The sequence below is a fragment of the Branchiostoma floridae genome, chromosome 7 (assembly GCF_000003815.2).
Source record: "Branchiostoma floridae strain S238N-H82 chromosome 7, Bfl_VNyyK, whole genome shotgun sequence".
In the NCBI taxonomy this organism is placed as follows: Eukaryota; Metazoa; Chordata; class Leptocardii; order Amphioxiformes; family Branchiostomatidae; genus Branchiostoma; species Branchiostoma floridae.
The window spans coordinates 14074657-14099457 of record NC_049985.1 but is presented as its reverse complement, the minus strand read 5'-3'; the positions used below and the strand labels follow the sequence as shown (position 1 = coordinate 14099457).

The 24801-nt window shown below is 39.8% G+C and overlaps 1 protein-coding gene across 1 annotated transcript; it reads left to right on the top strand.

The window, feature by feature from the left end:
- Positions 1-1838: 1838 nt before the first annotated feature.
- Positions 1839-23040, top strand: LOC118420047 (deleted in malignant brain tumors 1 protein-like). The gene is made up of 11 exons (XM_035826753.1): positions 1839-2079; positions 2543-2666; positions 2829-2971; positions 8125-8212; positions 8556-8867; positions 15483-15797; positions 18283-18624; positions 19505-19816; positions 21439-21750; positions 22071-22133; positions 22718-23040. Exons 1-11 carry the CDS (start codon positions 1876-1878, stop codon positions 23038-23040), a joined length of 2538 nt encoding a protein of 845 aa, XP_035682646.1. The 5' UTR covers positions 1839-1875.
- Positions 23041-24801: the final 1761 nt, after the last annotated feature.

Sequence of the window (24801 nt, the reverse complement as noted above, 5' to 3'; positions counted from 1 at the left end):
CGCGTCACTGATGGTCATTAGTTTGTGTTGAGGAGAAAGCATGCAGTGAATCAATCGAACTAGTACAGACCATGGAAGAGACAATCTTGTTTTTTTTCTTCCAATTTGCATTTCTAAATACAAATTAGAAATATAAAGGTTAAGACTAGAAGCTAGTGCAGTTGTGTCGATTAAGGAGGCCAAGAAAAAGTAGATATCTTTATATTATAGTTGTAGTCGTGTACATATGTGGCTGAAATATTCTTGTATTTTTCATTGCAAGATTACATAATAATAATCTAGAAAGGCCGGTGTTTTCTTATGGACAAATTCAGCAATTTTCACTTCACGAGCACCCTTATGCAAAAATGGACTATCTCAGATGCCTATCACCTCCTTGATCTTAGTTAAGTTTGGTTAAACACAGAGATACGCAAATCTCTCATAAGTACTCTACAACTAGATCATGAATATGCATGTTTAAGCAAGGACGAAATGTTCAGCTACTGATAATGTCGACTAAAATGTACAACGTACTGTAAAAGCTCTGTAAATTTGTTTACACAAGTTTTAAAAAAGAGATTTTAGATCTTAGAAGATATAAAATGTAACCTTTTTACGCCTAAGAAGAACGCCTCCTAGAGAACATGGTGATAACGACAAAGAAGTCGCATTAACATATTCATGAGTCTAACTTTATAGCACCCAATATTTGTTTACGTGAAGTTAAGTATATTGACTCAGCAAAGGTAGGAAGACTTTCGTATGGTCACCCATATCTGCGAAAACAGTAATATTTAACAGTTAATGGGTAGAAGTTTTACATATCAATACGATTGATTCAGCGAATGGTATTCTTGCTGTGCTTGCATGTAAAACATTAGTTCAGTGAATGGGGCTCTCATTGTGTGCGAATCTTATACGTTGATTCATTGAAGGGTGTCCTTACTGTGATTACAATTTTTTCGTCGGTTCAGTGAATGGTGTCTGCACTTTCCCTTTTGCAGATAGAACACGTGACTCAGTAAACAGTGGATTATAGGTTGCAGGAGACGGTGGGCGCCATAGACTTCCTGCAACCTATAATCCACTGCTTACTGAGTCACGTGTTCTATCTGCATAACGTGACGTCACAACAGCAGTGGATTGTTCATTCCTTGACAAAGACTGATGCTGTGCAGTCGAAAATTTGGGTGAGTCCAATTTTGGTGTTGGAAATTACAGTTCAACTATTTCAACACAGACAACTTTGTACAACACAAACTCTGTGAGTTCGTATACACATGTTTTAAGAGGGAAGAGTCATGTAAGCGTTAGATATAGTGATAGCATAGATGCAGATGTATTGTTTATTCAATTGTAATACTACATGTAATAGTACTTAGTCTTTAGTATCCCATCATGGGATTTGCTGCATTTAGCCCACATGGGCAGGAACATGCAAATAAAGATCAATTATATACAGTGTTGGAACGTCCACATGCGACATCGTTTAGATATCAAAGGATAGAGGCGAAGACTCTTGTTGACTTATCATATGCATAAATTGCCTGTGACTGTGACGACGTCGACTCTTCTAAAATACGGTTTTGAAATTCATACGGTGAATAAGAAATCTTGAAAGCAGAAATCGATACACTGATCCGTCAACATAACGTTCTTAACTAAGGAGCCATAAAAAACGGTATTTTGATCTCATGATAACAAATAATCTTCAAAAAAAGAGGTCAAGTGTTGAAAAACTCAGGATCTGGCAGTAGTCCAGCTGCCTACATATATTCCACTTCAGTATCAGCTTTCTTGAAGTTCTAGTTAAAACTGCCACGTCGACAGCAAACTTGCACAGTGAGTGGCTGAGCGCCGGCTGCGGACGAGCGCTGAGCGTTGTCTGAGAAAATGCTACCTACAAAGCATTCTGCGCCCAGGCATGGGTGGCTCATAACGACTGCCTGCATAGCAGCCTGTGTTTTGAGCATTGCTGTCATGGTAACACAGGTTCTAGTGATCTTACAAGTGAAAGATTTGAGATCAGAGCTGGGGACGAAAATGCAGAATATGGAAGCAGTTATGAACAGCTATGGACACCCCCTGGACAACAAGGTCAGTCAGGAGACCGGTCTAATCCATGCTATCTCATTGCTGTAGCTCAAAATCTCATGTCATTTGTACCTTTATCTCACCATTTGAAACTCTGAAAAAAGGGCACATACTGGGGCACCCATGAATTTGATGATGTTGTCCTGTTTGAGCGAAGACAATAATGGTGACACAATATGTCACGGCGGGTTGGAATGTTAACTTTTTTTGCAATGAATGGTGAGATCCAAGAAATATTTAACATTCACAATTCTGTTGGATACATGTTAATGGCGATTACATACAGATACCAAGATGGCTATAGTCCTCTTAGTTCACTTAACGGTCAGTTGTTTCATTCAGTTTAGACATGAATGTGACTAACGCTAAACTTAGTTGGCAAGGCCTAGCGTTGAACAGAAGGCCTGCTTGTTAACACATTTTGTACACCACAATAAACACCGCGTTTCCTCCTCTTTGCTGCTAGCCCCCGGAGGGCCCAGACCCTGGCGAAAACACTGCCAAATACAGCGGAAAACAGAATGGGGAGGGGAAGGAGAATCATCACAGGTCTAAGAGATCCCCCAACACTGTTACTCTACCATTTGGAAGTGAGTATATCAAACATCGGTTTGAAATTATCACCGTACACTTGAGGTTTCTGATAGCAAAGTGTTATCTGAGTGCAATAGATTTCTACTATCTAAAAATCTCTAAACAAGCTTATAAAAGATGCAAGCAATAATGTTTTTTTTTCTCTCTCTCTCTCTCAGGTTGCCTTCAAGGATCCCAGGGTCAACCTGGTGTTCCTGGGAGGGACGGACAGCCAGGTTTACCTGGAAGAGACGGACAGCCAGGTGCACCAGGTGCATCTGGTTCACCTGGGGCAGTCGGCACACCTGGAACACCGGGCCAGGTATCTTTTCCATCACAAACTTTTAGCGAATTCATGATCAAACTTCGACGACCCCACTTACCTTAACATAAGAAGTGCTTAAATACCTTTTTGCATTTGCTATGGTCAACGTTTTTTTTTGCTTGTCTAGCTGCGTCAATATAGAGATATGGGTTCTGGGTCTGGTTCATAATGTCTGCCAATTCCGTATCATGAATATCAGGTAGAGGAGCAGCGCCTGTACTACGGCCTGGATATTAGGTGACAAATTTACTAACTTTGCAATGGCTTCTCATAAAGAGTGCAAATATATGGCAGTTTTTCACTTAAACCGAAATGCATCACGTAAAGTATTTCAACTTGAGTCGAAGTAATATTTCCCAATTATTAACTCCTGGATCGTACATACAATGTAAGCAGTAACAATTCGATGCGAAGTAATGGCTAGCTTCTTTTCCAACAGAGTTCAAATTGCTATGCTGCTGGTTGGTTTACCTTTGTTTACAACAAAAGAGAGTCTTTACAAGTATGTGACCTTTGATATAAAGACAGTCTGACACGCAATACGCAAACTTTGCCGCAGGCGCCACCTATAAAATCTATGTACACAACTGTGTGGTGTATGCGCCCTTTTTTCTCAACGTAAAAGTGATGTGAGCTAAAAACATCAAATATCAATCAATTCTTAAATCCCTCAGATGTTTGGATATCAGGGATTTGGATACATTTTGCATATTTCTTTAGTACTAGATGACTTCATTATAACATTTTCCACATCGTAATTGCCTGCGGACAGTAAAAGATAAATGTGTTATTGTTGACGTTTCGTCGTCTCTTCCTACTCTCTCTTCAACTGCCATTGGGTCCCGCCTTCATTTATTGTGGGTCATGTGACATGGCATTTGCATGTTTTTATTATATTTATAGATAAAATGACTCAGGCTATATATATTTCCTATTTCATAGAAATAGGTTCAAAACGCAGTCGGTATGGAGTTTTAGGAACACTTCAGATAGAGAGGCTTGAAAGCATGATGATCACTATTCTAAAAATTTTACAATTGCATCTCCAATTTGGGCTTCGACTTCCAGATATCCGTGTAGGATGCCTGGTGAGGGTATTGGAATGTAGTACCGCGTATGCAGCGATAAAGCTTCTTTTCAATGAAAAAATTTGGTGCCTTTTTGTCAGGTGGCTGTTATGGGTTAGGATTACTATTCACTAATTTGGCCCAAAAACTACTAGTATGTTTAAGAAGGCTCAGGAATCCACTGGGAGAAGTAGGTGTGATCAGAATAACACTTGAAGTCAAAGGTTAGGTTTTCCGACTATTTATGGAGATCAACTATTAAACTGAAGGCAAACGTCAATGAGGTGTCCTTAAAATTGTATTTTGTTTCGTATTGACCCCTCTCATTTGAAACACAGGAACTGTCGCCATATGGCTTCGTGAGTGATCCCTTCACATGTATTTCAACTAGGAAGAAGTATTAATGTGTATTTGACTTCCAGCAAACAATGTTAACCAGATTAGTGTCTCTTCTTCTCTCGTCCCCAATGTTTATTGGGTGTTTCATGTAAATTAAATGAATACAATTTTGGAAGACATTCATGATTATGCCTCAAAATCTGAGTTGCCCAAATCATTTCTGACTGAGGCCGCGATTTTATTGATCGACCCCTTCAACATGATTTTTTTGGAAATTAGGGAATTTAAATTTAGTTTTGAATTTAGTTTTTCTGGTTAGCTGTACTTGTATTGAATTGTTCTACCAGTTCATAGTGACGCTGAAGAAGAGTGATGGATGTCACTCGAAACGTTGGGAAGTAAATCTCAGTTTTTATCCAGTTGAAAAAATTGTACTTGAATGGAATTTAAATGTTTCAGACGAATTTTCTTCGAAATAATTTATTTTGTTGTTTTCCTTGGCATATATGACCAATGCTGGACCAATTGTGGGTCTCTGTGCCCCTGAATGACCTAAAACTTGGCATAGGGGTGCTCTGAGCGGATATTGACGTGTGTTCTTCATTTGTCTTACATTCACCCGTTTAACATAATTCCCTTTGCTTTCTTCGGCAATTTTTGTAGTTGGGTGCCTGGTCTCATTCTATAAAAGCCAAAGGACTTGAAATTTGTATGTGGTACCTTTTGTACAGGGAGTTGGTAACCTGGAACATTCAATATGGGGAATTTTTCGAGGAAGCCATTGTTGCATGCGGGACAGGGTGATAAATTTCGCAATTTTTGACATATCGCTGCCAGGTTTCACGCCTGAAGGTTCTTATGTCTGGGGTCCAAACGGACCCACTCGGGTGTTTGAAACTTTGAGGGTTAATACTGAGGTTAATGTACAACAAAACATAATTCAGCGTCTGGCTGCCAGACACTTGTTTTAACAACAAATGATGGCATATGGGAACATTGGATACATGAAATAACACTCTCTATATATATGATATACATGCCTACACTGAACATGACATTTAAAGTCTAAGCTTGTGGTTAGATGATCATTTTGAGAAGTTTCACTATTTTCAGACCACAAAATATATCACTCACACACTCACTCTGTCGAGCTCGCTCGGAATCTAAACATAACTAGTTTCCTCCACACCTCTTTGTCATCCATCGCTGCGGGAAGTTGCTGCAGGTCCAAACCGCTGTCTTCAGCAAGCGGCTTAGTGTATTTGGCTTTTATAGAATTAGACTCAAAATATATATTTTGAGCTAACGTGCTTTGATATCATAAAAAAATTGATTTGCCAACCTTCATTTTGGGTGGAGTTGGTTGCTTCGCTTTTCCACGCTAAAACATATAACATATAACAGGTTACGCCAAAAGCGCTGCAATCTATGTATTTTTTAAGCAACCGACAGTTTCTTTCTAAAAGTACCTAGGCTAATTAATGTATTTTCATTTTCATTTCATTTATTTATTTAGCCAGGGACGACATATCGCCACTACGGCGGTTTTCAATGTGCCCTGCGTTACATCATAAAACAAAGGTTCAAAACACTTAAATACATCAAACATAAAGTATAATACAACAAACCAAAGAAAATACATACAGCCAATACAAGCAAACTCATGATGATAAGTAAAGTAAATAAGGTAGAATGGAATTTGCATATCAATGATTTATAAACAAAACAAAATAAACTGTTAAGTGGTAAGGCATTCCTTTTTATACATGTGTTTAAAAGACTCAACAGAGGCTGCTGCTTTCACTCTAGCTGGAAGTGAGTTCCATAATACCGCACCACTACATGAAAGGGATTTCTTTTTGTACTGAAGATGAGCTTTGGGTAGTTGTAGTCCACCCTGTGCTCTGAGTCGTGTGTTGTGGGAATGAACCCCCCTTAGCTCTGTGAATAGGCCTGAAATGTGGGGAGGGGACATTCCGTTCAATGCCTTGAAAACAAGTACCGCTTTATTCCTCTTAAGGATGTCCACCACGGGGGTCCATCCAAGTGTATGCATAATGGTTTCACTGGGTGTGTACAAGTCGCAGCCCAGGATAACCCTACCTGCCCTGTTTTGGAGTTTCTGTAGTTTGTCTATGTAAACCTTGCTACCTTGGTCCCAGACAGTACTACAGTACTGTAAGTGTGGAAGGAAAAGTGATGAATACATTGTCAGTAAGGCTTGTTTGTTGATGAAAGGCTTGAGACACTTCATGATACCGATAACTTGGGAGAGTTTCTTTGTGACATGACTGATGTGATCATTCCACTGTAGAGCACTGTCAAGTACTACACCTAAGTACTTAAATGTGTGTACCTGATCAAGGTTAGACCCTGCTAATGTGAGATGCAAATTACTGTATGCGGCTTTTGACCTCTGTGTTCCAACAAGCATAGCTTTGCATTTTGTTGGATTTAGGGAGAGTTTATTGGCAGTGAACCAATGCACAAGTAGAGTAGAGTCACATTGAATTGCCTGCTTTATTGTCTCCAGGCTACGGTGTGCAAAGTATATGATAGTGTCATCAGCGTACATTGCTACCCTGCATGACTGAATACAGTTGGGAAGATCATTGATGTACAAAATAAACAGGAGCGGCCCAAGGATGGATCCTTGTGGTACGCCGCAAGTCACGTGCGATATTTCGGACAGTGCTGAATTGAGGCAAGTACGGTGAGGCCTACCGGTCAGGTAAGACCTGAACCATTTACAAGACAATTCATTTACACCATAAGCTTTGAGTTTAAGCAACATAATGGCATGATCAAGCGTGTCGAAGGCCCTCGACAAGTCACACAAAAATAACACCAGTTTGCTGCTTTTTGTCAATCGAGTCAATCCAATCTTCCACTACTGAGTGTAGGGCGGTCTCACATGAGTGGGACTTTCTGAAACCAGATTGGGATTGAGTTAGAAGTTTGTTTTTGTTCAGGTAGTCATATAATTGATTATGTACTGCTCTTTCTAATATCTTAGATATGCCAGGTAGAATAGACACAGGACGGTAGTTACTAGGGTTGGTCTTATCCCCTTTCTTGTGGATGGGCATTATCTTAGCTTCTTTCCATTTCTTCGGAAATTCCCCCGTGCTAATAGAGATTTATTGAAAAGCTTGGTGAGGGAGGGGGCGAGTATTTGCGCACCGACCTTGAGCAAATTATTGTCAATGTTGTCCAGGCCTGTAGCCTTCTTTACCTTGACATTTGAAAGTTGTTCTGTAACAAATTCAACTGTTATTGGTGTAAATGTGAACGTGCTGGTTGCTTTGGTGACGAATTGAATAGGAGAGAAAGGTGAGGCAACCCCTAAGAGTGACCTGTACAGGTCCTCTATTACTTTGTGGAAGAAAACATTAAATGTTTCCGCCATTCCTTGGTTGTCAGAAATACTCTGTCCCTCATGCTCCAAACAAGTGACGGTGTTAGGTGTCTTCCCTGGTAGAAGTTTACGAATGGCTTTCCAAAGCCCCGTCTGACCGTCCTCGGAACCTTCAATTATTGACTGTGTAGCATAGTCTTTTTTAGCTTTCCGGCAGAGTTAGTTTACTCTATTTTTCATTGCCTTGTAGTTAGCAAAGTCATGGGCACTACCGGAACGTTTGGCTTGTCGGAACATGTGGTCTCTGAGGTTGATGAGATGGCGCAGGTCCTTGGTATTAAAGCCAGGGTGCAGTAATACTTCTTTAATCTTCTCATGTACACCAGTGCCCCTGCCACGGGCCGTCGACAACTATGGACGTCTCTCCAACTGCGACCACGCCAGTTAAGCCAACAGACACAGGTTCTCTCTTCGGTGAGTAATTTGCTGTTACATCATCATCAGAAGTCATCTGAATGTTTGCATGTTGTTGCTCAATTGTCAAAGGTGTAAAACTAAGGGGGCATCGAAACATCTACCATAACTTGTAGCCAAGGTCTGAGTTATAAATTCATTGCATCTAAGACAGCGAAATACGAGACAATGAGAAACAAAAGTGAGGAAACAATACTGACAACAGGAATAGACAATACATAGATGATGACTCGCATCATAGTCATCGTTTTGCCACACTCTTAACTGTATTATAACAAAAACTGCCATTTAGAGGAGAGAACCTGTAATAACTTATAGAATGAATATATTGATCTTGTCACAGATGTTCGTCTTGAAGACGGCGGAAGTGCCAATGAAGGACGACTCGAGATTTTCTACAACGGAGAGTGGGGGACCGTGTGTTCATCAGGCTGGGACCTGGCCGACGCAAATGTGGTCTGTCGTCAACTGGGCTATCCCTGTGCAGAGATAACAACAACTTGGGCTAGCCACGGACGAGGGACTGGTCGTATTTGGTTCCGTGACGCAGCTTGTACGGGTAACGAAGCACGGCTGGCGGACTGCCCGCACGGTTTATGGGGCTATGGAATTTCCTGCGGTCACCACCAAGATGTCGGAGTTGTCTGCAGGCCGTGTAAGTCTTTGTTCTTTTCTGCTTAAAAATACCTTCTTCTCTGTACTGACGTAAGCGTGTTAGTAACTACTCTGTGACGGAGGGTAACCTCCGACGACAGAGTACTGTTTTTGTCCAATGTGATCTGTGTTCGTGTCTGTATCTCTATGTTCCCTTTGCCGCATTCGTATGTAGTTTGGCATGTCGTCTGCACGCATTTGCGCTATTATCATTATTATTATTATTCTGTTTTCTTTAGCCAGGGTAGCCCAACGCAGTGTATCACACTGCTTTACAGTGGGGCCCTGGATAACACATAGTACATGACACATCAACACAATACATAACATACAAATAAAATATACAAAGACCGTTTTCCATAATCATACTTCAGTCCGTATGATGCACGCGGTAGCTGTTTTTACAATCGATGTAATAATTTCAGAAATCACCCCTATTTTCATGATATTGTGGAGTGGGGGTTTGGTAATTAGCTTATTTCCAAGCAGATATGGGGTTATGTGTTTTCTAATGTAGAGTACAGCTGTCGCGGCCAGCACGAATTCCTAAGCAGATATGTTAGACTCTGGATTTCTAGCACGTTGCATTGGTTAGTGCCAGTGTTATAATAAACAAGTACATACTTTGCCCTGGTAAGGGGCGAATTTCTGTATTTTGACTGCCTATTATTAAAAATGGGAATCGTGGCATAAAGAGTCTGTCAAAGATCACATGTTTTAGAACATGAAAAACTCACATTGGGATGGATGTCCGGCCTCTATAGTTTACTTTGACGACAAAACAAGGAAAACTAGAGTTCCACGAACACATACCTTTGCCAAATAAACCAGGTTTGTTATGTACAATGATGTCTGTAGACATAAACATATTACTCATTACATTTTATTTCATATGTCTGGAATTAATTCATAAAATTTCGCCATTAATTATGCAAATTTATCCCAATTTACATAATTAATGTCAAATTTTCTCAAGCATACCGGCTCCTGCAGTTCCAAAATAGATGCTATAGGGAACCCACACATACACCTCTTACTTTCTGCCCTCTTTCTCAGTTACTTGTTCTTTGAAAGTCCTACCATGGAATGCAGTGGATTTATTAACTTTCCTCATTAATTATGCAAATTAACAACTGTCAATTTGCATACTTAGTATCTCATTGTGTAAGTCTTCACTTAGGCTATCTACATAACAAAAATCGTGACGATCCGTCAACACGTTCATATTTCCTCATTAATTATGAAAATGATGACCTCATTTGCATAATCAATATGTATTGATATTTCTCTCTTTCTCAGCTACATATTTGACAAGTTTGACAGCCCTATCATGGAATGCAGTGGATTTATAAACTTTCCTCATTAATTATGCAAATTAGCGGTTGATTTGCATAATTAGCATTACATCGTGTAAGTTATCACTTAGGCCATCCACATACGTTTTCCTGACCCCTACCCACCTACCAAATATCATTAGGATCCATCCAAGGCTTCTCGAGTTATGCTGGTGACAGACATTTGGTAAGTGGGTAGGGGTCGGGAAAACAAAGGTCAAGTTCGATAATGGGCCCCTGGACATGCTGTGTTTGTGATTGTTGAGTGGTAGATAGCCCTTGGGGCAGAGAGCAAGTGCTGTGAGTTTGAGCCACCTAGCGGCTTTTTGGAACTGCAGGCACTGATCTCCTTTCGAATAACTCGAGAACGTTGACGGATCGTCATAATTCTTGGTTTGAAGATGGCCTAAGTTATGACTTACATGATGGAATACTAATTATGCAAATCAACAGGTAATGTGCATAATTGATTAGGAAAGATTATAAATCCACTACATTCCATGATAGGACTTTCAAAGTTGTCACATATATAGCTGAGAAGGAGAGAAATGTCAATACATATTAATTATGCAAATGACAACCTCATTTGCAATATTTAGTAAAAAATTTGAATTTGTTGACGGATCGTCATAACTTTTGGTATGTAGAGAGCCTAAGTGAAGACATTCATGATGGAATACTAATTATGAAAATCAACAGCTAATTTGCATAATTAACGAGAAAAGTTTGTAAATCCACTGCATTCCATGATAGGACTTTCAAGCTTGTCACATATGTAGCTGAGAAAGAGAGAAATGTCAATACATATTAATTATGCAAATGACGACCTCATTTGCATAATCAATGGGGAAATATGAACGCGTTGACGGATATGCATGATTTTTTGTATGTAGATAGCCGAAGTGAAGACTTACATAATGAGATACTAATTAGGCAAATTAACAACTAATTTGGGGTGTTTCAGCCCCAGAACATTTAATTTTGGATCTGCATGGGACGTTTTTGTCAAGACATTCCAATGAGGATAACTTCAGAAAGGAACGACGGATTTTCATCATTTTAGGCATGCAGGTAGCTTAGGCAAGGATAGATATGTTCATAATAAGAAAGACTAATGATTAGATTTTGGGGTCCTAGTATGTCATTTGCATAACATTTCCAAAAGCTCTTGATATTTCATGGAGGTATGAGCTCGTCGAACTCTATTTGACAAGAGTTTGTGTGACTTTATCAAATAACATATAACATAGAATATAATGAGTAACACTTTTATGTCTACGAACATCATTCTGCATAACAAATCTGGTTATTTGGGGAAGGTATGTGTTCGTGGAACTCTATTTACCTTTGCCAGAATGGCTAAGGTTATGTTTTGGGCGTGTTTGTGTGTCTGTGTGTCTGTGTGTCTGTGTGTGTGTTAACAGCATAACTCGAGAAGCATTGGATGGATCCTGATGATATTTGGTAGGTGGGTAGGGGTCGGGAAAACGAAGGTCAAGTTCGATAAACAGCCCCCTAGCGGCTTGCTAAGGTACTGCAGCGGAAACTCAATTTTTTATATCTCGTGTTCTGGTCATGGTCATGCTATGGTCATGATTTATGGGTGGTAGATAGCCCACGGAGCAGAGAGTATGTGCTGTGAGTTTGGGCCGCCTAGTGGCTTTTTTGGTACTGCAGGCGCCGGTTTCCTTTCAAACTTTGGACGAGAATAACTCTGCAACGCATTGACGGATCTTCATGATTTTTGGTATGTAGATAGAATGAGTGTTGACTTACATAATGGAATACTAATTATGCAAATCAACAGCTAATTTGCATAATTAATGAGGAAAGTTTATGAATCCACTGCATTCCATGATAGGACTTTAAAACTTGTCACATATGTAGCTGAGAAGGAGAGAAATGTCAATAGATATCAATTATGCAAATGATGACCTCATTTGCATAATTAATGAGAAAATATGAACATGTTGACGGATCATCATGTTTTTTGGTATGTAGGTAGCGTAAGTGAAGACCTACATAATGAGATACCAATTATGCAAATCAACAGATAATTTGCATAATTAATGAGGATATTTCATAAATTCACTACATTCCATGAAAAGGACTTTATAACTTGTCACATATGTAGCTGAGAAAGAGAGAAATGGCAATACATATTTATCATGCAAATGGTGATCTCATTTTCATAATTAATGAGAAAATATGAACGTGTTGACGGATCGTCATGATTTTTGGCATGTACATAGCCTAAGTGAAGACTTATAATGTGATACTTATTATGCAAATAAACAGCTGATTTTCATAATTGATTAGGAAAAGTTCATAAATCCACTGCATTCCATTATAGTTCTTTCATCAAAAATGTCACATATGTAACTGAGAAAGAGGGAAGAGATTAAGAGGTGTATTTAAAGACTTTGAAAGAGAATAAGTCAAGAATGGATCAAAGGATCATCATGATTTTGAGTATGCTGATAGCTTAAGTAATGCTTGATACAATTTGATATCAATTAATTGTAACTTGGGATCTAATTTGCATAATCAATGCCGAAATTTTATAAACCAACTCCAAGCATATAATTATAAAGAAAATGAAATGAGTAACGCATTTGTCTACAGACATCATTCTACATAACAAACCTGGTTTATTTGGCAAAGGTATGTGTTCGTGGAACTCTAGTTTCTAATATGATAATCATCACCTCCACACCATGTCACATTTGATGAAAAAACATCCCAACATCGTCACGTTCCAACATGGAAACCATAAATACGTCGCGGAGTATGTTACCTACGGCCACTTGTTACTCTGTGACTGGAGGGTAGCCTCCAGCGACAGAGTCTTGTGAACGGTTTATGTGTTGAGTGTTCGCACCTATATCTCTGTGTTCCGTTTGCCGCAATCGCATGTGGTTTTGCATGTCGTCTGTACTCCGTTGCAAAATGATGCACGTTCTTTTTTTCGCTGTAGCTGTTTTTATTATGGATGTAATAATTTCAGTTTTCACCCCTACGCCGTCCGGTCCAGGTCTTCGTTATGATCGCGCCTTAAGCCTTGTGGTAATTGGATATCGTCAAGCAGATGTTGTCCTCGTCGGAATATGCCATGTCGTTCCGGCTTTGCCTTTCTAGTATTGAGGTTGGTTTGACATAGCATACTGTCAACATTTTGCGCGGTTGATAGCCATATGCATTTTATGCTTAGAACGTGTTATATCCTTTGGATTTTGTTTTTCGCGGTAGCTGTTTTCATTATCGATGTAATAATTTAAGAAATCACCCCTTTTTTACCTAGTATTGTGGAACAGCTGGCCTATAGGCCATGTCTTTTGGTAATTACAAATCTCCAAGCAGATATGGGGTTATGTGCATGTCCTGTTGTCAGCTGTCCACAGCTGTTACTGTCCCACTTTTTACAATGGTGTGCGTCTCAGGTATACATTGTGAAGCTGTGTGATTGTTTTCATTTGGTGTCGTTCGATTGAGACGCTGATTTTGCTGTTGATCTGTACAGGACCGTGACAGTGATAGGTATGTTAGCTTTTAAGTAAGTTTTTGGTATAGGTTGATGTGATGTGTTCTGTATGCGATATAAACACCGAGTCATACACCACAGAAAACATCACAACCGACATAAACCATAATTAGGTCACAGAGTATGTTACCTACGGTCACTTGTTATCTTTCACTATAGTGGTACATACTTCAAGCACTTAAACCTTTGTTGGTATTTCGAATTTTGGGTTATCCCGTCTGGTTCATGGTACCATTGACACTTATGGCCTTGTACACCGCTATAGTTTCAACGACAGAGGTGGCGCCTCCTCTCGAGCAAATGCCAATCCCAACAACTACTCAACCCAGTAATTCTTCAGCTGGCTCTCAGTTTGGTAAGACATTCCCTTTCAAATCTTTAATTTAAGTGTACTTGATTTTTCTCGTTCGGGTAAATGATGGGTGAGAGAAATTTTGCGTTATCTTTCTAACATGTTCGTATGCCACCGGAAATGTTCAAACGCATCAATAGGTGACGCATTAGACTTTGTATTCTATTTATAAGATACAGCAGTTGAAAGCTGAATTTATTTCTGGCAGGAGACACCCCTTAAGAATGAAACTCCTGGCCGGCCGGAGATTGTAAAAGCTGTCTACAAAAATTCTACGAATCAAATTGCGGAACACTTAGACAACCTTTAGTTGCAATAGTTTTTTTTTTCAATTTCAGATTTTAGAAATTTATGTACAACATTCTTTTTCAGTGTTTTCACATTGTACTTTTTCTTCTTGGTTGAATAGATCAAAGAATCTATCCTAAAAATTTCATTTTGTGCATATATGATTTATCATAAAACTGGTATCACTGGAATAACATCTTGATCTTCTTTATTTTTTCTTCTTTTTTATGTAGGAGGTCTGAGAAATGTAATTTTTGTTTTTCTTGGTAATATTTAAGAAGAAATTGAAAATATTGTATTACGGGTCGACTGATTTGCAATTTTGAATAAAACATATGCACTATCTTAGCAAGACAAAATATCACCCCAAAAATTGTAGCATACTTGTAGAAAAATATGGATGGAACGTATTATCTACGGCCGGTGAGCCTTTGTGACTGATAATGTAGTCTTCATTGAAGTATTATTGATGTATTGCCACAATAAATCTTAGTACGAATTTTTGTCTTGGTGTAACTAGTACAAGGAACTCATTTTTTGTGGGCAAAATTCAGTATTGAGAGCATCAATGTATCCTATTCGCGAAAGTCATGATCAGTTTTAGTGCAAGAAACAAATTTAATGTGATTGAAAACTGAAAATTTGGAGGTATGTTCTCTGCCTTTAATAAGTCACTGTTAGAAGAAAAATTGATAGTAATTGAAAACTGAATTTTGGTTCAAAATACATTATCTGGCAACACGAAATCTCTTCTTGAAGATACAGCGTTTTTTTGGTGAAATTATCTTTTCAGAAACCGGTACTACGTTTTCCTGCTGCGATAATGTAAATTGTTATAAGAAATTTTCACTCCTGCTAGAAACAAATATCACCAAAGTATCGTTTCATAGCTATAAGGATATGAAAACAGTTTATGAAAAGAAAAAGATGAAAAAAATATTGAGACAAGGATCCATGCACACAGAATATTTTCCTCGGAATCTATTTTGTGGAAGATATTTCAAGAAAAGGCATGTTTGGTAGCAAAGCAGTACTATTTCTTATGGCAAAAGGTATTGTCACATTAGATATGAGAGACATTTTCTTATCATTTGTTCACAGATGTGCGTCTAGTAGGAGGAAGCAGCAACAATGAAGGCAGAGTGGAGATTTTCTATAACGGAGAGTGGGGAACCGTGTGTTCATCATACGACTGGGACCTAGCCGATGCTTCCGTGGTCTGCCGTCAGTTGGGCTATCCCTGTACCAGCTCCACCACAACCTGGGCCAGCTTCGGGGAAGGGACCGGGCAGATCTGGTTGCGTTATGTACGGTGTACCGGTAGCGAGGCCCGGCTGGCGGACTGTTCCCACGATGGATGGGGGGACTCCTATGGCTGCAACCACGGTCGTGATGTCGGGGTTGTTTGCAGGGCATGTAAGTTATATTGATCGCTCTGATATCTTACTTATCAATACTTGTCAATAAATGTACTAGACAAAAAGAAACGTTTCACATGCTCTTTCGGATCTAATATCATGGATTTCAATAACTAGCATTTTTATTCGTGGATTGATTGACACCCATGCGTACCCAGTACTTTTAGAGAGTGGCTGTGGCTGCGCTGTTCAATCCGCAAATGACACATACGTAGCACCTTCAGACTGCTTTAGAGCTGCAGCATTTCTGTACGCCATCATAAAATTGCGTGTGAAAGCACTCAGGTGCACGGCACCATTCGTTTCGGCGCGTCGATTATCAGCGCCCCAATTATGCCTTACATATACGCAATCTGAGCATGCCGGGTGTCGCGTAACTGCTCAGAACTTAGACGACGTCCCGAGTTTTATACTCGCAAAGCTATTGAAGTTGTGCTCTTTGGACAGTCACTTTCAACAACCTTCATCACCCAGGTGTAAAAATTAGTACCAGACGTCGGTCGGGGAGGTTAACCCTACTCGCCAGCTTTCATGTTGCATAACGTCCGAAGGGCTAACGCAATTATCCCATAGGAACCAGTACTTAAGGTATTATTCTATTCCCATCATGCATCACCCCCTATGGGTCTGCATGAAGGGGCAATGCTGAGTTACTGGATTATAGATAAATAGTTCATTTATTGTTCATATGTGATTGATTTTTACAAACTTAGTCAAATTTGTTTTCGTGAAGATGTGGTCGTTTATAAAACAGTATGTAAATAAAGGGACATAATTACCGAATACGACTAAATATTGCTGTGTACTATAGTTATATGTAGATTCAACTCATAATGTAGAAAAATTGCCGAAAACAGTAACTTTACATTTTACATTATGTCCCTTTATGTACATTATGTCCCTTTAACCCCGACTAGACCGGGCTGGTTTGGGATACCCGAGGCCGTAATTTCAAAATGGTTGACTCTTTTATCACCAAATTTTCAGGGGATGATGTACTTGTAACGTTTCATCTTTTCTGTAATTTTGGTATCGTTATGACGTAATATGACGTAATTCATAAAAGTTATTTCCAACAAATCACCGCATACCGACGTTTCTTGAAGTTTGGAAGTTTGTTGCTAATTTCTATTCTTAGAATGTTTAATAATCACCATGGGCGAGCAGTGTTTTAAAAACTCAAAAACCTTTATTTCTAACCGAATAAATCTAAAGTCAAGCACTTTTGAGGTAGATATTCCTTTTATTCTGACATGTACAAGTTATATGACAATTAGCTGCACATTTCATATAGTCCAAGTACACGTCGTTCAGTAGTTATACGGCATCAAAGTTGGCGCGGCACATTTTAGCCTCCTCCCCCTCCAATAATATATTTTTATATATATCCACTCGTATTTCAACTGTCAGAAAGAATCATGAATTTTCAAAGTATCATTTTGTTCACTCAGGCTGCCTTGAAGCAACTCCCGGAAGTGACGACTTGTTTGGTCAGGGGGGAGCGCATGGAACGCCTAGCCCGGTATGTCTTTCTATCTTACATTCTCACTGTACTTGTGTCAAGCTTGCGTCACTGTGGTGTTCGTTCACTGCGTCACTGTTTTGTTGTTTTCTCCTTTTTTTATAATTAAGATATTGCGTAATGCGTACACGTATGATTTAGAAGACGGCAAAATACAAAAAAAAATTCTTTGAGCATCTTTCGAACCCCCCAGTGACGCAAGTTTGACGCAAGTGTAGTGAGAATGCACCTTAAAGGCCGAGCTCAAAGGTTTCGGCATATTAAAATAAAATCAAACAACTGCAACTGGATAAATATTTCAGGTTTTGACAGTGGGTATTATTGAAGGGCTAGTTACGTCCATACTCAAGCCAATGATTAAGTCTTAATTTAGCAGAGAGATTCTAAAAAATACTTGCCTCCATAGCAGTCCCTCTGGGCGTTTTCTCGTCTTTTTTCCTTGTAATACACTTTACTTTTGCTGGCCATTTTTTGTACGTGGTCGGTTGTGCCGCCATCCCGCCGGTGGCACAAGCGACCCAGTACAAAAGAAATGACCAGTAAAAGCATTATGAGCCCAAAGAAAACGAGAGAAAAATGGCTCAGAGAGCCTGCTATGGAGGCTAAAGAATAGTAACTCTGCACATCAGTAAGTACATGGTTTCCGGCTAGTTGTTTGAAGACTGCTTCTTTATCAAAGTGCCCAGAGAGCTGAAAATAGTTTTGTTTCTCCTACTGCAGACGACAGACAAGGCATTATCGCCTTCTCCTTTCGGTGAGTAAATGCACCTTTCACCAACAGTGTAAGATCAAGGACATCTAGGCTGTCTTATCCTATTTTTGATAGACGACACCATCTTTTTGACTGCCATCCCACCACTATTTCACAGTATGTAATTTAAGTAAAATATCAAATGCCCGGTTCTTAAAGCAAAATTTTGAGTAATTAGATATGAACATAAGTCCTTGCACGGGTTTACAGTTACAAAGATTAAAATTCGACCGTTCGCAGATGTACGACTTGTCGGTGGAAGGAGTGTCTCTGAGGGAAGACTTGAGATATTTTATGACGGAGAGTGGGGGACAGTGTGTTCATACTCCTGGGATCTAGCCGACGCCTACGTGGTCTGCCGTCAGCTGGGATATCCTTGTGCCTACGTAACAACAACCTGGGCCAGCTTCGGCGAGGGGACCGGGCGGATTTGGTTCCGTGATGCGGCGTGTACGGGAAAAGAAGCACGCCTTGCGGATTGTCGCCACAGTGCATGGGGCTATGGATCTTCCTGCAGTCACAGCAAGGATGTTGGGGTTGTGTGCAGACCGTGTAAGTCTTTCTTGTAGGTCTTTCTTGTGGGGCAGATGTCTCTTTGGGTCATTAAGAGTCATTTTTCTAATTGGTGTCATTCTATTTTTCTCTGTCGCTCTACTTACCCCAAATGGACCCAGGAAACACTAACAAATGCCATATTTTCCAACGCTGCAGTCCCAACGTCCGAGGCGACGCCGCCTGTCGGCCCAGTGCCTACCCAAGGGATCCGAACAACTGTTTCACCAAATAATTCACCAGCTGGTTTTCAATTCGGTAAGAAAATCAAGTTAACATCAGTAATTCAAGTTTGCCAACTCATACTACTTCAGGTCAACGATGAACCGGAGTGGGCACCCCCACAGGCCGACGTAGTTTTCTGTATAGGATTAGGGCACTTGTTCACCTACCTATTAGTAAACTTGTGGTAAAATAGATAATGAGGTTAGAGAACCCCACGGGATCCGACGTCAATGCAGGTTTCTGTTCTTTGACCTCTGTTGTACCTATCCTCGTGGGTCCCTTCACACACTGAAGGTTACGCCTTACTGCTGCTTGAGCCAGCTTCTCCATCAGGGGCACAGTGGGTTGGACCAGTTGATGTTAAAGTCTCCTAAAATGAAGACCTCGTTGGTTGAGTCTGTTGCTTTGTCAAACGAAAGTATTACGTCGTTTAGAGTTTGTATTAATTAACGATCCAGGAGGTCGTTAAGTACAGCAGATTAGTGACAGCGCGATATGTCAGATGTCAGAGTTAACAACATTAATGTTAGCTGTTGTGGCTATGTCCAACAACCAATAATTGATGTCTTACCGTATTCCTCGAATGTTTTGTTTACATGTAGCAGAGCATCGCCACGTTCAAAACAAATGATCATTTCTCAATTTTTGATCACAGATGTCCGTCTGGTAGGAGGGAGCAGCAACAATGAAGGCAGAGTGGAGATTTTCTACAACGGAGAGTGGGGGACCGTGTGTTCGTACTCCTGGGACCTAGCCGATGCCTCCGTGGTCTGCCGTCAGCTGGGCTATTCATGTGCCAGCTTAACGACAACCTGGGCCAGCTTCGGTGAAGGGACCGGGCAGATTTGGTTGCGTTATGTAGGGTGTACCGGTCACGAGGCCCGGCTGGCGGACTGTTCCCACCGTGGATGGGGGGATACTTCTGGCTGTAACCACGGTCGTGATGTCGGGGTTGTTTGCAGGGCATGTAAGTTTTACTGCTCATTGGTCCATTTTATTCCTTTTTTGATCAGAGAGATGTGTACAAGCGCCCTTCTGTCAGATTTGTTTTTTCGTGACTTAGTCTCTATCACTCGAGATCAGCCAAAGCCGGACACCCATAAAGTCCGTTACTAAATTTTAGTCTGTATGAAGCATAAGGATAGTTTTAAGTTATTCACCTACTTCGAAATACGAAAGGTTTCCTCAGCAAACCGTGAACCATTTAAAAGTGTCTGCGGATATGATATTGTACAACATAGAAAACATTAGGGGCACATCCCAACTTGCTTATCCTGAGTCTTTTTCTCGTCCATTTCCTAGCACTGTGTTGTGCAGTGCAATCCTAGTAAGAAAAATAGCACAATGATCAGAATTATCATATACTAGTATTCAGAACCGTGTTTGTTTACTCTTATAGGCTGTCTTGACGGAAGTGACGGACAACCAGGCGCAGTCGGATCACCCACCCCGGTATTTTATTTAACACAGAACGGGCGCGTTATTCAGTGATAAGCACATTTTTAACACAATGAAAATTAATTAGATCCAAATTTCAATTCATCAGGTTGGACAATATACCTATTGGAGTTTTCTTTTACACAATGAGGAAAGTCTCACCTGCTTATGTTCAGATATAGGTGGTACGCCACCTACATCGGGTACACATAGAAGCGAGAAGCAGCACTCAGGCAAAAAGTCAATAGACATCGAAACGTAAGCAGATGAGAATTGACTGGTTGTACAAAATAAGACTCCAATATAATATTTTGTTTGTCAATGTGGCAAAGCTAGAATTGTGCTTTTTTTTCATTGCAGAAGACTGACACCGTACAGTCGGATTCTTTATTCGGTAAGTAATTGTCTGTCATGTCAATAGTGAGAGGTATCTGCCTATACTTACTTTCAGTACAATAATGTTACAGAGGGGCACTAAAATGAGTTTTTATGAAGTTTCGTATTGATGTCGTCGTATTACTTCATCAAAAGATGTTTCCAATAATAAAACAGATGTTGTTGTAGGGGCTAATCAATTTCTTTTGAACAGAGAAGATCCACGATTCGCCCTTTGTTGAAACAATTCTGTGAAAGAGAGGGCGCCATGACATTTTTTCAGGACAAAGTAGTGAAATAATATTCAGACATCTTGATAGTTCCGTGTTCAGGGAAAGTCATTGGAGGTTTGGTCAGAAATTCAATTTCTGTACTTTGGAGTGATTTTAATCCATAAACCCAAATTTCAACGTCAAATCCGGCTCAAAGCAAGGGGCCCACAGCACAAACAAAGTGATGTCTCTATCTTTCTTACTCATTTAGAATCAAAGTACTGTTTTGCTAGTGACAACCCTGTATTTCATCAACTGTGTTGTTCATGTGTCTGAAATAGAGAATTCGAACTTTTCCTTGCTGGCGACAAAACGAGATATCAACAGCCGTTTCAACTACATTTATATCAAAATCATAAGTCAATTTTCAATTTTCTAGTGCTTAGCAAAATTGTAATCCTCTAAACGACTATTTAACATTTCTCTGATACGTTTTATAGAAGAAAAAATCCACTTCTTCGTCGTGAAAACCACATTTGTAAAAACTGTGTTGGTATATTCACAGATGTTCGTCTTGAAGACGGCGGAAGTGCCAATGAAGGACGACTCGAGATTTTCTACAACGGAGAGTGGGGGACCGTGTGTTCATCAAGCTGGGGCCTAACCGACGCAAACGTGGCCTGCCGTCAGTTGGGATATCCTTGTGCCGACATAACAACAATCTCGGCCAGCTTTGCCGAAGGCACGGGGAGGATTTGGTTGTCTAATGTAGGGTGTTCTGGTCGTGAACCACACCTATCGTACTGTTCACACGGTCTATGGGGCTATACATCTTCTTGCAGTCACAGCCAGGATGTCGGTGTTATCTGCAAGTCGTGTAAGTCATTTTCTTCATTTGAGTCTGATCGTTTTGAAAATATCCTTACCAATTGTATGTCTCCCCGTGATAAGGCAAAGTTTCAATTACTTAGCAAGACGGATAGCAAGTAAATAAGAAAGTAAATAAGAAGAATGTCCTTTTTTTCTATAACGATGTTGACACTATTAGCATGTTGCTTTAAGTACTCTAAGTACTTTAAGTACTCCTGGACTGAATTTTCAAGCGTGTGTTAAGGAGGTCTTGAGGTTTTATAGATTCTGGAGAAAAAGTCTTGTCATTTATCTATAATAGCGTTTTGTTTACCGTCGTTGTTCCAGCAAGCGATGTTACGCAGCCTACTGTGCCGGCGCCTACACCAGGGAACGCAGGTTCTGACTTCGGTAAGAAATATCCGCTTATACCAGTAATCCATGTTTACTTCGGTATTTGTTGACTTAACGAACAGAGGTATTTATGAACGGGTTATAGTCACTCAGTACCTTAAAACGTCATTGCAAAAACTTTGTGCAAGTCGGAGGATTTGGGTACATTGATTTAATCAGGCTGTAAATTTTCCGCCAATTTTATACATTTATATCAATCTCTCTCTCTCTCTCTCTCTCTCTCTCTCTCTCTCTCTCTCTTTCTCTCTCTCTCTCTCTCTCTCTCTCTCTCTCTCTATATATATATATATATATATGTAGATATGTATATATGTATGTATGTATGTATGTATCTCTCTCTCTCTCTATATATATATATATATACATGTATATATATATATATATATATATATATATATATATATATACATAGAGAGAGAGAGAGAGAGACATACAGACATACATATATACATATATACATACATACATAAAATCATATTATAATTTCTTTATAGATGTTTCACACAGTACCTCAGCTGCACATGATACGCATCAAGAAACATATACAGAATCAATGATCATTTCTTACTTTTTGTGTATAGATGTCCGTCTGGTAGGAGGGAGAAGCAACAATGAAGGCAGAGTGGAGATTTTCTATAACGGAGAGTGGGGGACCGTGTGTTCAGCATACTCCTGGGACCTAGTCGAAGCTTACGTGGTCTGCCGTCAGCTGGGCTATCCCTGTGCCGGCTTCACGACAACCTGGGCCAGCTTCGGTGAAGGGACCGGGCAGATTTGGTTGCGTTACGTATCTTGTAGCGGTAGCGAAGCCCGGCTGGCGGATTGTTCCCACCGTGGTTGGGGGGATACCTCTGGCTGCAGCCACGGTAACGATGTCGGAGTTGTTTGTAGGGCATGTAATTGATGGTCATCATTGTTATGATCCAATTTGCATTGCTTTTTGATTTTTGAGAACACGCTTATTGGTATCCTTGCCCGCTACAATCTGCCATGCAGTCATAGAGCACACATGAACGATTGTAACATGTCAACAGCACAACAAATTAATATAATCTAGATACTAGTATTCATGTGGAAACAAATTTAGCATGACAACAATTTAGCATGTGTAGTGTAACACAGTCGTAGCATCTTAACAGCACAGCCTGGGACCACAATTAATGCTAAAAAAATCATAGAGTTTCCTCTTGCCTAATCAAATAGGATAATTGTTAAACAGCTACCTTTACAAGATATGTGATAATGCTGCTTGGTGGCAATAGTCAAAGAATGTGAACCCTTAGGCTATCTAATACTAGTAATGTGATGAGTAAACTTAAGTAACCAAACGATAACAATACTGTATAATGAGGTGAAAACAACACAGGATGTAGTACATGGGTACGTGGTATGCAATCTACAACATCTTGGTAGTATGGCATGTTTTGAAATAATTGTGATAAAACAGTATGACTATGTACACTAGGGTGGGTAACGGTACAGAAAGTACCAGTAAGCGCCATAACGTGTAAACTCCTGCCAATATAATCTGTTCCTTTTCTACTCGGTCGAAAATCCGATTCACTGATTTTAGGTCCGTTTTTTGGACCAGTCCAACAAGAAAAAACGGTTTTGTATTTTTAAATCGTACCTTTACCCACCCCTAATGACACAATGCTCAATTCTTTAATTATGATAATTCCTTAGCCCAGGTTAGACTCACGGTGTGGTTATTTAGCACTAGTGGCAGTTTTACTTCAACATTAAGTTTTATGTTATCCTTAGTATTAGTCAGTTTTGTATTCTGATGCAATAGCAATGCCCAATATGAGGCCTTGGCATTTAGCTTTCTTTTTCGGTCATTTTAAGCACACACTTTGGAAATTCGTGTCATATGTTTCGTCTTGCTTTGGTAGTGCTTAGTTTATCGTAGGATAGATTAATGGCTATTTAGAAAGAGAGCTGGAAATGTGTAGGTCTATCATACAAATGTATTAATATATACTAAGAAGGGACCATATACTTACGGTCCATATGTTAAATTTCTGATTTAAGTCTCGCATTCTTACGACCTCCTTCTGTTCATAAGGCACTTGTAACAAAAACATTCATGTGCGCTAAAGCGACTAGATAGTGTACATGAATAGCTTAAAGATTTCTGATGCAACTTACTATCATAGTTTATAATTAGATGTTTTTTGTCATCGATATACCCGATAAGACTATGCAATGTGAAATCTGAAATATTATGGGAACAGTTTTCTCTCTGGCTATTTGATTTATTGTTGGAGAAATGGTGATAAAAGGTGATGGCGAAAAGCAAAGCAATCGTGTCTTTTTTTGTGCAGTTTCGTTGTGCTAATGTGATGGCTATAGCACCTGGATTAGTAAGCAGGATGGCTTGAAATACCACTTGCATATGTAGGTTGTTACGGGTGAAATTGGAGCTGTGCAGGTATTTGGAACCCTTAGGTTTGGATTTCATATGAAACATCGAGTCACATTTGACGTGGGGCAACGTACCCGCAATTAACTCTAGAAATTCTTTTTTAAGCACACTGACGGCTAGTATTCAAATTAAGTAATCCAAATTAAAGCGCAGGTTGAGAAACAGGTGAGGTGAGTCAGCTGGCCCCAACCTATATAAAACACAGATTGTTATAGAGAAATAACATGCAATGCAGCA